At 38.9% G+C, this 14,472-nt stretch overlaps 1 protein-coding gene across 1 annotated transcript in view; it reads left to right on the forward strand.

Annotated features, from left to right (window-relative positions):
• The window catches only part of RANBP17 (RAN binding protein 17), a gene marked incomplete at its 5' end in the record, with an annotated part of 211,841 nt that overhangs the window by 118,265 nt on the left and 79,104 nt on the right, over nucleotides 1-14,472 (forward strand). Inside the window, 2 exon segments of the mRNA XM_083349823.1 lie at nucleotides 8,492-8,536; nucleotides 8,628-8,736. Coding sequence (XP_083205949.1) covers nucleotides 8,492-8,536; nucleotides 8,628-8,736 — 154 coding nt within the window.

The following is a 14,472-nucleotide window of genomic DNA, read 5'->3' on the forward strand; positions in this document are numbered from 1 at the left end:
AATTAATAATTGAAAAAATCTGGGGGGGGGAATTAAAATGAACATTTTAAAATCTTATCCATTACCGAAAAGGAAGGCAGCTTACTTAAAACTTGGGTTATTGAGCAATGAACCATGCAGTGGTCTGAATCTGGCTTCCCCAATCTGGTACCTCCCAGGAGGATTGAGTCTACATTCCCAGAAGTCTCAGTTTTATTTGCAACCTATCTAGAATCTACCAGCTCAAGAAGGTTGGTAGTTCTTTACATTCATGTAAAAAAAATATGGCCATTTTCCAACATTGATTTTTAAGTGTGTTGATAACTGTCATGAGTTTATGATCATGAAATCTAACCGGTCGGTTTTGTTTAAACATGCTACGTGCTTATAACATGAATTATTACCCTTATGTAAATAGTATTAAAAATAAATTTCTAAATTTGAGGACAGATAAGCTGTATGCAGGCGAAACCTCAAGGATGTAGATGGGTACTTGAGATGAAAGGAAATATAGGTATTTTTTATATTTCCACTTTGATTTCAATAATTTCCAGATTGCCAATAAAAATTTTTCAGTAAAGATCAATTTACTGCTACAATTTCAATTCTGTTCCTACATCCTGGATACTGTCATGGTTGGTTCACAGATAGATGATAATTCAGAACTCAGTGTTATATACCTACAAACTCCTCTGTTATCAGTAAAAAGAAATCCCTCCCTTCTTGTGCACACACACACACACAGAGAGAGAGAGAGAGAGAGAGAGAGGGAGAGAGAGAGAGGGAGAGAGAGAGAGAGAGAGAGAGAGAGAGAGAGAGAGCTCTCTGCCCTAAGGAGGATAGGACAGGAATAATTCAGTTGCTGAAATTCTTCTAACCCTCTGCCTTTCATGTTAATACTTTTTTTAAGGAAGATTCTAAGAATCTTAGTTCATAGAATCATCTGGCTGGAAGGGATCCTGGTGGTCTTCTAGTCCAACCTTCCCAAGACAAGAGTGCTTATTCCATCCCAGACAAATGATTGTCCAATCTTTTCTTGAAACCCTTCAGCAATGAAGGGCTCACAATTCTGAGAGGAAAGCTGTTCCATTGACTAATTGTTCTCACTGTTAGGACATTTCTCTGAAGTTCTAGATTGGATCTCCCTCTGACTAGTTTCCATTCATATTGTGTCTTGTCCTGCCTTCAGGTGCTTTGGAGAATAAATCAATCCCATCTTTCCTGTGACATTCCTTCAAGTATTGGAAAATAGCTACCATGTCACCCTGAAGGCTTCTCTTCATTAGACTAAAGTTATTAGTTCCCTTAGTTGTTCATCATATGGTGTCACTGCACGTTTTTTTTTGTTCGTCAGAAAAGTTCATTTCTAACTGTACATTTCCCCTGTTCTCTGCACCTGTTGTGATAACTTATCTGGTAACCATAGTGAATCCCATATGACTAGCTATGTTATGGTTTCAGTCTGTTTAGTGCGCATGTCTAGAAGAAGTTCCCAGAGTTATTATCTGTATTGTTTTTCTTCACTTTGCTGTTACTGTCTGTTACGTTAGGATGAAGCTAGCTAGCTCTGTATAATATATATTTAGTTTTTATATTTTTGTTAGTAAAAGGTATTTAGTAAGATTATGCGTCGTGTTTTTCTTGCCTTCCTGCAAGTGTAACATGCATTCTCTGAAGCACGGTCCGTCGCCCTCTACAAAGGTGATTTTTACCTTGACATTTTGGTATCGAGGATGGTTTGATTTATGTTTTTGGAGAAGCATGTTTCTGCGGCTGTTATCAGTTAGTGCTAGTGAGGCAGCGGTGATTAACTGCTGAAACATGTCAGGAAGGAAGCCACGGCTGGAAAGGAGTCTTTCTGTGGGGCAGCTCCCTTTGACTTTAAAAACTCCGATAGCTTCGGCCACACGCCTTGGAGAAGACGCACCTGCTCCTGTCCACGATGCAAGGTCAGTCACTTTTTTTTTCTACTTTTCCAAGCTCCCTGGCAGCTGCTTTTGGAAATGTTCAGACTCCAGGGGCTCAAGATGAATTTCAAAGGCTTGGAGCGAAACTTAAAGTCCAGCCGAGGAAAATTCCTTCTGCTCCTTCAAGCCCCAAGAAAACTATGCGAGATAGGGCTATGCAAGGCTACTGTGAACTAATTGGGGTTTTTGAAAGGCATTTGCAGCAGGCAAAGAAATATGTGTCAATGGTTCAGCAATATGAAAGGAATTATGAGCATGAACCGGCCATATTGCCACACCCACAAGGAGAAGCCATATTGCCTCCTTCTTCTTCCCCAAAGTCAAAGTCACGCCCATCATTAAGTGTCATGCAAGACGAATGGGAACCGGAGGCTCCTGTGTCACATGATTATGGGCTGTCTCAAAGGACATACAGAGCCACAGTGATGCCTGAAGCAAATGTTATAGCACCATCTACTGGTGAAGCTGCATTAAGACATGAATTGGAGCTCTCACTCTCGCAATTGTCTATGGAGGAGTCTTTGCTCAGAGATACAAGATTTCTGCCATCATCTGAGGCTCCAGTCCCTGATGGTGCTAGGATTCCTGTTACTATTGCTTCTCCTGTTAATATTGCTTCTATGCAAGCCCCTCTACCTGGCAGAGCACAGCCATATTTAACCCACATGCAATTGCCACCGGGTTCTTATATGCGAAGGCCAGTGTCATCTGCAGGTTATGCTAATGCACCAGCCCCAGCGCCAGCGCCTCCTGCTGGCCAGGGTGGAATAGCAGCTCAAAGACAGTCACAGCCAGCACCAAGACTACCGGCAGCTTCAATGCAACTGCCGCATGTCCAGGCACAGACGCCACTGGTGCCCCCTGCAGGTTATGGTCGGATTGCACAACCTGCACAGCCAGTACCTCAATTGTATATTCCTCATCAAACACCTTCCATTGTACCACTGGCTGGTGACTCAAAATTAAAGAAGTCAGGACAGAATTACAGGGCATGGGTCAGTGAGGTTGGACTTTTGTTACGCAGAGAAGGTACTCACATGATGGTGTTTAATCCTCCTGCCCAGCCATGGACTCCTGACATATGGGACTTGGATAATAGAGCATGCACAACATTATTGATGTCAATGGACATTGAATTGCAGCTCACGTTTTCACAAGATGCAACTGCCCAACAAATTTGGACTCAGTTAGAGGCATGTTATCGGCCTACATCAATTGAGTCTACATGTTTACTTTTGTCTGAGTTCCATGGTTCCAGATTAAAACCTGGTGAACATATTGGAGCACATTTGACTAAAATGAAAGGTATTAGAAAAGAACTGGGTGAAAAAGGCTATCCTATTGATGATTTTCAAATGATCAGCATTATCATCAATTCTTTGAATCATGAGTGGAAAGATGCTATTTCCAAGATCAATCAAGTGCCTATTGCTCAACGCACAGTGGATCATGTATGCAGAATTTTAGCCGAAGAAGAGGCACTTATGCAAGCTGCGCCACATTTAAGGGAACCACCTGCATCAAGAGCTTCAGCGAGGCGTGCCTTCCGTGGAAGGACCTACGTTCCAAGAATGCCAAGATGCTACATCTGCAATCGTGTGGGACATGCCACCCGGGATTGTCCCCAACGAGTTCCAGCGCCCGTCACATACCAGCCCAGAGGAACAGATTCCAGAGGAGGCAGAGGTAGAGGCGGACGACAAAGTCATGGTCGTGGTTCCAAGCGTGATCCACAAGCTCCACTTGCCACATTGGTTGTGACCAACGATCCACAGCCTCAACCAGAGTACGACAGACGATTTCTTTGGACTTTGGACAGTGGAGCAGCATTACATGTTACCTACAGAAAAGAGCTTTACACAGAGATGCACGAGCCTGAACCTGAACTTCGTGAACTTTACTCTTTTTCCAATCATCCTGTTCAGGTCATGGGAAAAGGAACTGTTTACATTGAAGAGCTTGATGCTCTCATTCCAAATGTTTACTATGTTCCGTCTGCCAGTAGTAATTTGCTTAGTCAGAGTCATTTGTCTAGGTTTTCTCATTTTCAGGTCCACCATCTTGAAAAAGCAAGTTATATAGTCAAAGACGGAGATATTGTTGCTGAAACCATGTTGATTGGTGGTGTTTATTATTTAAAACCAAAGCCTAAGCAGCAAGAGCAGGCAAGTATACACGTTCCAAAGAGCACAGGCCCAGAGAGAGACGTCCCAGAGAGAGATCCTGTTGCTACTCCAAAGGTTCCTAATAATGATAAAAATACAAAAAAGACACAGGTTGCTCACAGCAAGCCTGGGGTTCCTAATAAAAATGCTAAAGTTGAGAATTCACTAACAGGTAAACCTTTGCATTCCAGGTGTATCCATAAGTGGCACAGAAGATTGGGTCATGCCAGTTTCCGTGTTCTGAAGAAGATGCCAGAGTTCGCAAGAGGTTTGGATCTAAAGGGGTGTAAGGTGTTCTTGGACTGTGCTGTCTGCAAGAAAGCCAAATCCAAGGCAGCAGCAATTCCAAAACGCGCTACACGCCTGTCAACACGCATTTTTGATTTGGTACACACTGACATAGTTGGTCCTTTTGCACCAACACTTGGTGGTAAAAGATATTTCTTGACAATCGTTGACAATTATTCTAGATATGGATATGTATATCCTATGAAAGAAAAATCTGAGACCTTTCAGATCTTTAAAGACTTTGCTAGTCTTGTCTATACCCAATTCGAGGTCAACATTGCCAGAATCCAGAGTGATCGTGGTGCTGAATTCATGTCTCAGCGTTTCCAGGACTGGATGCGTAAGAATGGGATAGTACATCAGACATCTGCTCCTTATACTCCAGCTGAAAATGGGGTGGCAGAACGCAGAAATGGGGTTTTGCAAACCATGATGCGTTGCCTCCTTGAAGATGCTAACCTCAGTCTTCCATACTGGGGTGAAGCTATCAAATATGCTAACCATATCGTCAACCGTACTTGGAGTAGTGTGATAAATCAGACCCCTTATTTCATGTTGTATGGACACAAGCCTGATCTCTCACATCTCCATATTTTTGGTTCCTATGCTATGGTGAATATTCCTTTAGCCCAAAGAAAGAAAGGGGGTCCTGCAGCAAAAAGGATGAGATTTATGGGCATTGATGATAATTCAAAATGGAGCAAATACATTGACTCTCATCATGTTATTGTGGTTTCACAATCTGCTACTTTTGAGGAAGATGCGGACTGGTCCAGGATTCATTCTAACGATCCTGGAGTTTATTTTCCAAGAGATGATGTTGCTGATGCCACGCAACCTGATCAAGATGCACAGGAGAATGTTCCTTCCACGAGTTCTTCTCAACCTACTGTTCCGTCTTCGCAAGCCGCCGATGTTGCTGCTGGCGACGATGATGAAGACGAGGACGACACAGAAGAAGAATGGACGGTTGGCCCGAGACGTTCCAAGAGGTCCACAAAGGGAATCCCTCCAAAACGGTATTCGTGGCAAGTAACAAAAACACCTGTACCTTTGATTTGTAATGTTACACTTCCACCTGAGAAGTTCACACAGATCAAACATCTTCCTGAATCAGAACAAGATAAATGGTTTGAGGCAATGCAGGCTGAAATGGACAGTCTAAAGAAACATCAAGTGTTTACGCCTGCAAGCCCTCCAGCAAACAAGAAAGTTATTGGTACTCGATGGGTCTACAGGATCAAAAAGAAGCCGAATGGTGAGTCGTTGTACAAAGCCAGACTCGTAGCCCAGGGTTTTGCTCAACGTTATCCTGAGGACTATACAAATACATACTCACCCACAGTGCGGACAGAAAGTGTGAAAATTGCATTAGCGACTGCAACTATCCTTGGCCTAGAGGTTTTCCAGTTCGACGTTGAAACGGCTTATCTTCACGCTGATCTTGATGAAGACATCTACGTCAAAGGTCCTCCAGGTTTCAGACAGCAAGAAGGGGATACCTGGTTTCTACACAAAAGTCTTTATGGTCTGAAACAGTCTGGTTTAATGTGGTACTTATGTCTTTCTGACAAACTAAATTCAATGGGCTTTATTAAGTCCGAAACAGATGAATGCGTGTTTACCAAAAGATCCGGTAATAGGTATGAGATAATTCTTGTTTATGTTGATGATATTGTTTATATTGGTCCAAATAAGCAGATGAGTGAGGTTTTTGCTAAAGCTTTACAAAAGTTTTTCACGTTGAAGTGTTTAGGGTGTATTAACACTTATTTAGGTGTTCAAATTGCCAAAACTCAGAAGGGGTTTAGTCTCACACAAGAAGAGAAGATTGAACAACTGTTATATCACTGTAACATGGAGGACGCTAAGCCTGTGAGTATACCCATGCAAACTGATTTTCACATTTTGGCACATGAACCAAGTCCTGAGTTCGAAGATCAAACACTATATCGCTCAGTCATTGGGTCGCTTCTATATATTAGTAGTTGGACTAGACCCGACATTGCACTTAGTGTTAATCTTTTATCACGACACGTAGGCAAGGCAAAACAGTTTCATTGGACATGTGTTAAAAAGTTATTGAGGTATCTAAAACACACAAAAGACATGAAGTTGTTGTTGGAACCCACACATACTGACTATGCAGAGTTATGTTGTTTTGCAGATTCAGATTGGGCGAGTGATAAGAAGTCACGGAAAAGTACATCAGGTTACATGATGTTTTTAAATGGATGTCCTGTTTACTGGCATGTGCGTAAACAGAATTTTGTTTCTTGTTCCTCTACAGAAGCTGAGTATGCTTGTGTGTCTGATGCATGCAATTCTTTAACCTGGTTTGATGCTTTGGTCACAGATATCTGGACACATCCGATTCGACCGATCACAGTAATGGAGGATAATGAATCTGTGGTTTATATTTCTAAAACACGTTTTACAGGTTCAAGGTCCAGACACATTGACATCCGATATCAAAACATAAGGCAACTGGTTAAACAAGGTTTTGTGACGTTACAGTATGTGCCTACACGTGATCAAATTGCTGACATGCTGAACAAACCACTTCCTACAGCCCAGCATGAGTATCTGCGTGAGAAGATGTGCCTTACCTGAGTCTTCACTTTGCTGACGAAAGAAGGGGAATGTCACTGCACGTTTTTTTTTGTTCGTCAGAAAAGTTCATTTCTAACTGTACATTTCCCCTGTTCTCTGCACCTGTTGTGATAACTTATCTGGTAACCATAGTGAATCCCATATGACTAGCTATGTTATGGTTTCAGTCTGTTTAGTGCGCATGTCTAGAAGAAGTTCCCAGAGTTATTATCTGTATTGTTTTTCTTCACTTTGCTGTTACTGTCTGTTACGTTAGGATGAAGCTAGCTAGCTCTGTATAATATATATTTAGTTTTTATATTTTTGTTAGTAAAAGGTATTTAGTAAGATTATGCGTCGTGTTTTTCTTGCCTTCCTGCAAGTGTAACATGCATTCTCTGAAGCACGGTCCGTCGCCCTCTACAAAGGTGATTTTTACCTTGACATATGGTTTAGCCTCCAAACCCCTTATCATCTTTGTTGTACTTCTCTGTTGTACTCTTTCTAGGTCTCACTATCTTTGTATTGTGGTGACCAAAACTGGACACAATATTCCAAGTGTGGCTTTACTTGTGCAGTCTAGAGAAGTACAATCACTTATTGTGATCTTGATGCTTTCCCTTTGTTAATGCAGCCTAGGACTGCATTGGCTTTTTGGCAGCTGCAGCATACTGCTGGCTCATGCTTATGTGATGATACACCAGGACGTGTAGATCCCTCTCACAGGTACTACTATTGAGCCAGGTACTGCCTATTCTGTATCTTGTTTGGTTTTTCCTGCATAAGAGCAGAACCTTATTTTTCTCACCAGTGAACTGCATCTTATTGAATAGGGCCCAGTGCTCAAGTCAGTCAAGATTCTCCTGAATCTTGAGTCTGACTTCCAAAGTGTAAGCAATCCCGTGCAGCTTAGTGTCATTTGCAAATTTGATCAGCGCTTGGTAAGTTACATTGTCCAAAAATACTTTCTCCAAAGTTAATTCTTCAAAGTAAGGTTTTCAATTTCTTAAGATTTTTAATGTTTATTAGTTTGGATAATAGGTTTTGAACTCTTTCCCAGTAATGATGCCAACTGTGGTAAATTGATAAAGGCACCCTCAAATTGAGTTTGATTCTTGGTGACTATAGGAAAGTTCAAATAGTTTATCTTTTTCAACAATCTAGGAATGGATTTGCCTACTCCAAGATGAATGTATATTTGCTTTTTAATTTTCAAAGGCCATGGAAGATTACATCCATCCCACTTTTCCCATTGTTATATATTTCCCATTGGTTTCCTAAAAAAACATGTGCATGTGCGCTCATCTATATGCAACCATATACTATATATATATATATATATATATATATATATATATATATATATATATATATATATATATTGTTAACTCTTGTTTGTTGTTGTCTGTCTGTTAGAATTTTAAATGTGTGTGGTATTAACCAATTAATTTGACTGTGTTATTTTCTTTAACGTGAAATACTTATATCCTTTTAAAAAAGCTTGTGAAAATAGATGCTGTGAAGTTCATGCTACAAAATCATACGGTAGGCCTTTTTTGTTTGTTTTAATATTTTTTAAAATTGCTAATTTTAAATCGTGAATAAATTTATTTTGTTATCTGTTCTTTACTACCAGAGTAAACACTTTCCATTCTTGGGTGTCAATGATAATTATGGTTTGACCGATCTTAGATGCAGAACAACCTTTTATACTGCTCTTACACGTCTCCTCATGGTAGATTTGGGTAAGAATGTGTTCATCTTTTTTTCTTCTGATATTGCACAAATTTCTTTACAGTGTTCTTAATAATTAATTCTTGGCACCAGTGCTATTTTTTTCAGCCAAAATAAAGCCATACTAGATAATTCTGAAAATGTCATATTGAAATCTAGTAACTTAGATCACATATAAAGAAGGCAAATTTTGAGGTTTGCATTCATAAAGGGTAAAGTATTAAGTCCTAAAGCAAGTTTCAGGATATGCAAATGCATCTTCTTTTTGCAGCTTATCTCAATACACTAATCTCTTTGCAACTTTCACTGTACATTCTCTACTTATGTTATTCAGAACCTTATAGAGCTACATTTTGTATTTGTCACTCTCCATTCTCATCACTTTGAAAAAAGAATTAATTAAAATTCTAGATAAACCCAATCTAACCACAAATCTTCATAGATAAATTCTAGAATTTTGGAAAATAATTTAATATCACAGTTACATCTTTGATTTTAAATTCTTGCCAAGAATTTGGTCCAACATTGTATTAAATTCTTCCAATTTCTTAAGATTTTTTTCCCCAACTGCCACAGTGGTTACACATTTGGAACCTTTTATCTTTAATCTGTGACTCCTTAATATATTTTAAATAGACTCATAGTGTTCTTTCTTTCTTTCTTTCTTTCTTTCTTTCTTTCTTTCTTTCTTTCTTTCTTTCTTTCTTTCCTTTCTTTTCCATTAAGTGGGCTAAAGATTATATGGCTATAAAAGCTGCATTTTTAAAGTATCAACAGTATGGAAGTAAACGTTTTCCTCTGGTGGGTACTCTATGTATCTCATACAAAATAAATAAATAATAACAAATCTGATGTTGGAGAAATGACATGTAGTTTAGTCATGCCTTCACTACCAAGCACTTCCCTAAACAGGAGAGAACAGATAGTCTTCCCACTTGTGAATTCTCTGGGGGAAAAAGCATTAAGACTGTTCAGTTTTGAAACTTGCAGTGCACAATAGCCAAAGAGACTTTATAGCCTATCTGCAAATGTAAGATATTGAAATAGTTGTTGATGGCTAAAATCATGTTTTGCCAACTTAGTAGATTGTAAACGTGGTCTCATTACTGGCAAGCCAAATTCCTTAATACTCTTGGTTGGCTATTCTAAATTTAGAAGTGATCAAAATAACTCAGCGGGTGAGTTGAGAAAGTGAAAAATGTTTTAGCATTGTAACCCTGATCCCTTCCTCCAATTTTCTCCTCCCAGTCATTTCAGTGGAATCTCACCTTACTTTGAACAATCCTAGTCAATCTCCATGTGTTTCTCTAGAACTAGCTCAGCAGGGAATACCATGTCACTCAATGAAGGGGTGTATCTAGAATTTCTGAGTCCATATTAATTTTATCAGACACGATAATGCCACAATAATTGGACTGTTTGTATCGAGAACTGTTGATAGTAAAGTGAAGCTGTGTATTTTGTTTGCCTGGAGGACTCCGTTTCTCACAGCCTGTTGCCACTATCTTCCTACTCAGTGGAATCCTGTCAAAAATAACTATAATAACCATAACCAGACTAATTGTATACAGATAGTCTCCTGATGACCGTGTCAGCCTTGGTTTTCTCTCTGCCATCTTGTCAAAATAATAGATACCTCTCACAGGATGCATAGGTCTGGATCTTCATGGGGGCAAAAATGATCCCTCATTATTCAATGTGGAACATTCTTATATGGTTCTCCCTGCATTCAAGCCCAGGAGACACTTATAACTGCAAAATGAAAACAACACTGTAGTGAGTAAAACCTATTCTTGAAAATGAAAGGTATTTGAAATATTTGCAGCCAAAAAACAACTGACCACATCTACTGTTTGATATACTACTTGCTTTCTGCTGTTGAGAAATATTTGACTTCTCATCCCTAATGGTTCGCCAATGGATGAGATACTGTATCCCATCTCCCACCTCTAGCAATTTAATTAAATGCTTCCTAAAAAGTTTGAACATTTAACAGCTTGTTAAAGTAAGCAAAGATATTGTGCCAGTAGTACTTTGGTAACATATTGAGTAGCACTATGAATCCAGTGATCTCCCTTCATGTGATATCCATTATAAATTGGAATACTTGATAAGGAGAGCAGATCCATTATGGCTTGGACGTTTGGCTAAACCTCTGGACAGATCATAGTTCAAACCTGTGTTTTAATCCGTGCAGAGAGTAGCCAAACCTGGCTGTTCCTTGTACAAACTCTTTTGAACACTCCTCCCACTATCCATATGTGAATTATAGAGACAGTGTGAATTTTAGAGGATCAGAGTATTTATTTGTAATTGATTTCCTGAATCAGTGAATTCAAGCATCACATACACTGTAATAGTATCCGTACAGAGAAATAAGAGTAGAACCTCTGGATGTTAACATTATTTTCCTGCTTCTTGTTTTTGGGGTAGCAGCTTAATCATTTATGCTGTCATCACCTGTCCTGCAGGCTGTCTCACTTTGTATCTATCCCCTAATTCTTTTTTTTAAATTAGTTTTATTCATTTATAACATAAAATGTGAAAATACAAAAGCAAATAGTAGGGGACAACAGTAGAGAAAAGGAAAACAAAAAAGATGTGAAGAAAGGGAGGGGAAGAAACAATAGGCATTGACTTCCGACTTTGTTGCAGTAAAATCAGACATTAAATTCTAACTTTTTACATTTCTATAGTAGTATGCACTAACCATTTTTTTATCGGCAAATCAGTCAAATCAGTAAAACCCAAAATCATCACAATCATTTTTTTCCACCTCAAGCATAAAGTCCAGAAGCAGTCTCTAAGTAGAAACAAAAATACTTACGTTCTTTTCTTTTATCAGCACAGTCAATTTGGCCATCTCTGCTAATTCCATCACCTTTTGTAACCATTCATCCATGGTAGGAATCAAGGCATCCTTCCACTTTTTTGCATTAGACCCAGAAGGAAAGTTTCTGGTTTAATCTTTATGTTCACTTTAAGAATTTTCTGCATATGAATCCCACTCCAATATTTCTTTGCCTTATCACGTCCATCATAAATGATAAAAAGTCCCTTCTTTACATTTATATTTCCTGCATTCATTTGAAATACATTTATACATTCTAGATCAAGGGTCCCCAACCCCTGGTCCGTGGACCAGTACTGGGCCGCAGCATGCCAGCAACCGGTCCGCACAAGCAAACAAAGTCCCATCCACAGGATACAGGCAGCACACAAAACCACGCCCCTTCCAGTCCACGGAAAAACCTGTCTCCCTGTAACCGGTCCCTGGTGCCCCAAAGGTTGGGGACCTCTGTTCTAGGTAACTTATCTGGTGTTAAATACCAGCAATACATCATTTTGTAAAAATTTTCCTTTAAGTTATAATTTAATATGAATTTTAAACCTTTTATCCACATATTCTCCCATTGTTCAAGGATCACATTATACCCAAAATTCCTTGCCCACTGGATCATACAGTGTTTTACATGTTCATTTTCTAAATTCAATTTTAATAATGTTATAGACCTTGGCAATTATATGATCATCACTACCACATAGTAGGATTTCCAATTCTTTTTTTTAATTAAACTCAGAACCATGGCCTTTTTTTTCTAGTTTAAATCTTTCATTCATTTGTTGATATGTAAAGCAGTGAGAAGCGTGACTTTCTAATTCTAATTCTTCCCTAGACTTGAGGATGGGGTCTCCAGAATTAAAAGATACTATTGTGCCATAACAGAGTGAGTAACAGAGTAACATAACAGTAACAGAGTGAGCGTCTGTTACTCATCCCAGCTTCTGCCAACCTAGCAGTTCGAAAGCACGTAAAAATGCAAGTAGAAAAATAGGGACCTCTACGGTGGGAAGGTAACAGCGTTCCGTGCGCCTTTGGCATCTAGTCATGCCGGCCACATGACCACGGAGACATCCTCGGACAAGCGCTGGCTCTTCGGCTTTGAAATGGAGATGAGCACCGGCCCCTAGAGTCGGAAACAACTAGCACGCATGTGCGGGGGAACCTTTACCTTTACCTTTAATGTGCCATATGTCCACAATCCGGTTTCACCATCATTTCTTTTCTAAAAGAAGCTTTTGTAAAAAAAAATCCTGTTTTATATTTATTCCAAACTCTTAATGTGGCACATCTAATAACATGATTATTAAAATCAACATTTACTTTTACTTTATCATACCATGAATACCCGTACCATCCAAACCTTAATTCATGGCCTTCCAAATCAAGCAGCCTCTTATTCTGGAGGTTCACTCACTCTTTTAACCAAACCAAACAGCATGCATCAAAATACAATTTCAAATCTGGTATACTCAGATCCCCTCCTTCCTTGGCATCTTGCATTAACTTATATTTGATTCTTGGTTTCTTTCCTTGCCATATAAATTTAGAGATATCCTTCTGCCACTGTTTCATCATACCGAAGCCGCACCCACCCTATTGCCGGCACGTGACGTGGCGAGTTTGACACCCGTGATTTAAAACTTCCATTACCAAAATAAACAAGGGAGACAAGGGGCATCCTTGTCTCATACCCTTTTGAATGTCACATGGATCAGTTAAATTACCATTAATAACAATTTTTGCTTGCTGTGACGTGTAACTAGATTTAACTCCTTGAATAAAGCTCTCTCCAAAGTCCATTTCTTCCAGGACTTTAAACATAAAAGTCCAATTTAAATTGTCAAAGGCCTTCTCTGCATCTAGGAATATTAAAGCTGCCCATTTCTTATTGTGGTATTGTAAATATTCAGCGATATTCAGAACAGTCCTCACATTATCTCTTAACTGTCTTTTTGGCAGAAAACCAGATTGGTCTTCATGAATAGATACCTGTAAAATCTTCTTTAGTCTTTCTGCCAGAATTGCAACAAAGAGTTTATAGTCATTGTTCAGTACTGAAATTGGTCTATAATTCTTTGTCTTTGTAGGATCTTGGCCCTCCTTCAGTAATAACACAGTATTGGCTTCCTTCCATGTTTGGATATCCTTCCCTCCTGAAGTATATCATTCATTATGTCCTTTAGTGGCTGTAGAAGTTCCTCCTCAAAGCACTTATAGTATTGACTTGTAAGGCCATCTGGTCCTTTACCTAGTTCCATTTTTTTAATAGTTTCTGATATTTCGAAGACTGTTATTGGGTCATTCTTAAGTTGCCTCTAGAATTGTGATAAATAAGGTAACCTTTGTCTTAAAAGTCATTTGTCTATTTTAGATCTATCCAACTCCTGCTTTATATACAAGTTAGAATAAAAATTATGAAAAGTCTTTTTAACAAGTTCACTGTCAGTTATTACCTTATCCCCTTCACACTTTTTTTTCAATCATTCGCTTTTCTCTTTCCTTCCTTAATTTATATGCCAACTATCTCCCTGGTTTATTTGCAAATTCAAAATGTCTTTGTTTCACATACTTCATTTATGTTTCTATTTCTTGAACTGTTAACATAGACAATTGTTGCCTTAACAGTTTAATTTGATGTGAAATCTTTACATTCATAGGTGTCTTTTGCAACTTAGTTTCTTTCTGTCTAATCTCATCTAATATTTTTTGCATCTTTTCCAGAGATTTCTTCTCTGAACAATTATACTACAATATATGAAATAACCCCTCATAACAGTCTTACGTGCATCCCACATTGTTGTTAAAACTGTTTCTCTACCAACATTATCAAAATACTTTTAATTTTACTTTTGCCTTCTCTGTGTAATCTGCTTGTCACAAGCCAGTTGTGAAGCACATAGGT

Source organism: Vipera ursinii (assembly GCF_947247035.1).
Source record: "Vipera ursinii genome assembly, chromosome: 1".
NCBI lineage: Eukaryota > Metazoa > Chordata > Lepidosauria > Squamata > Viperidae > Vipera > Vipera ursinii.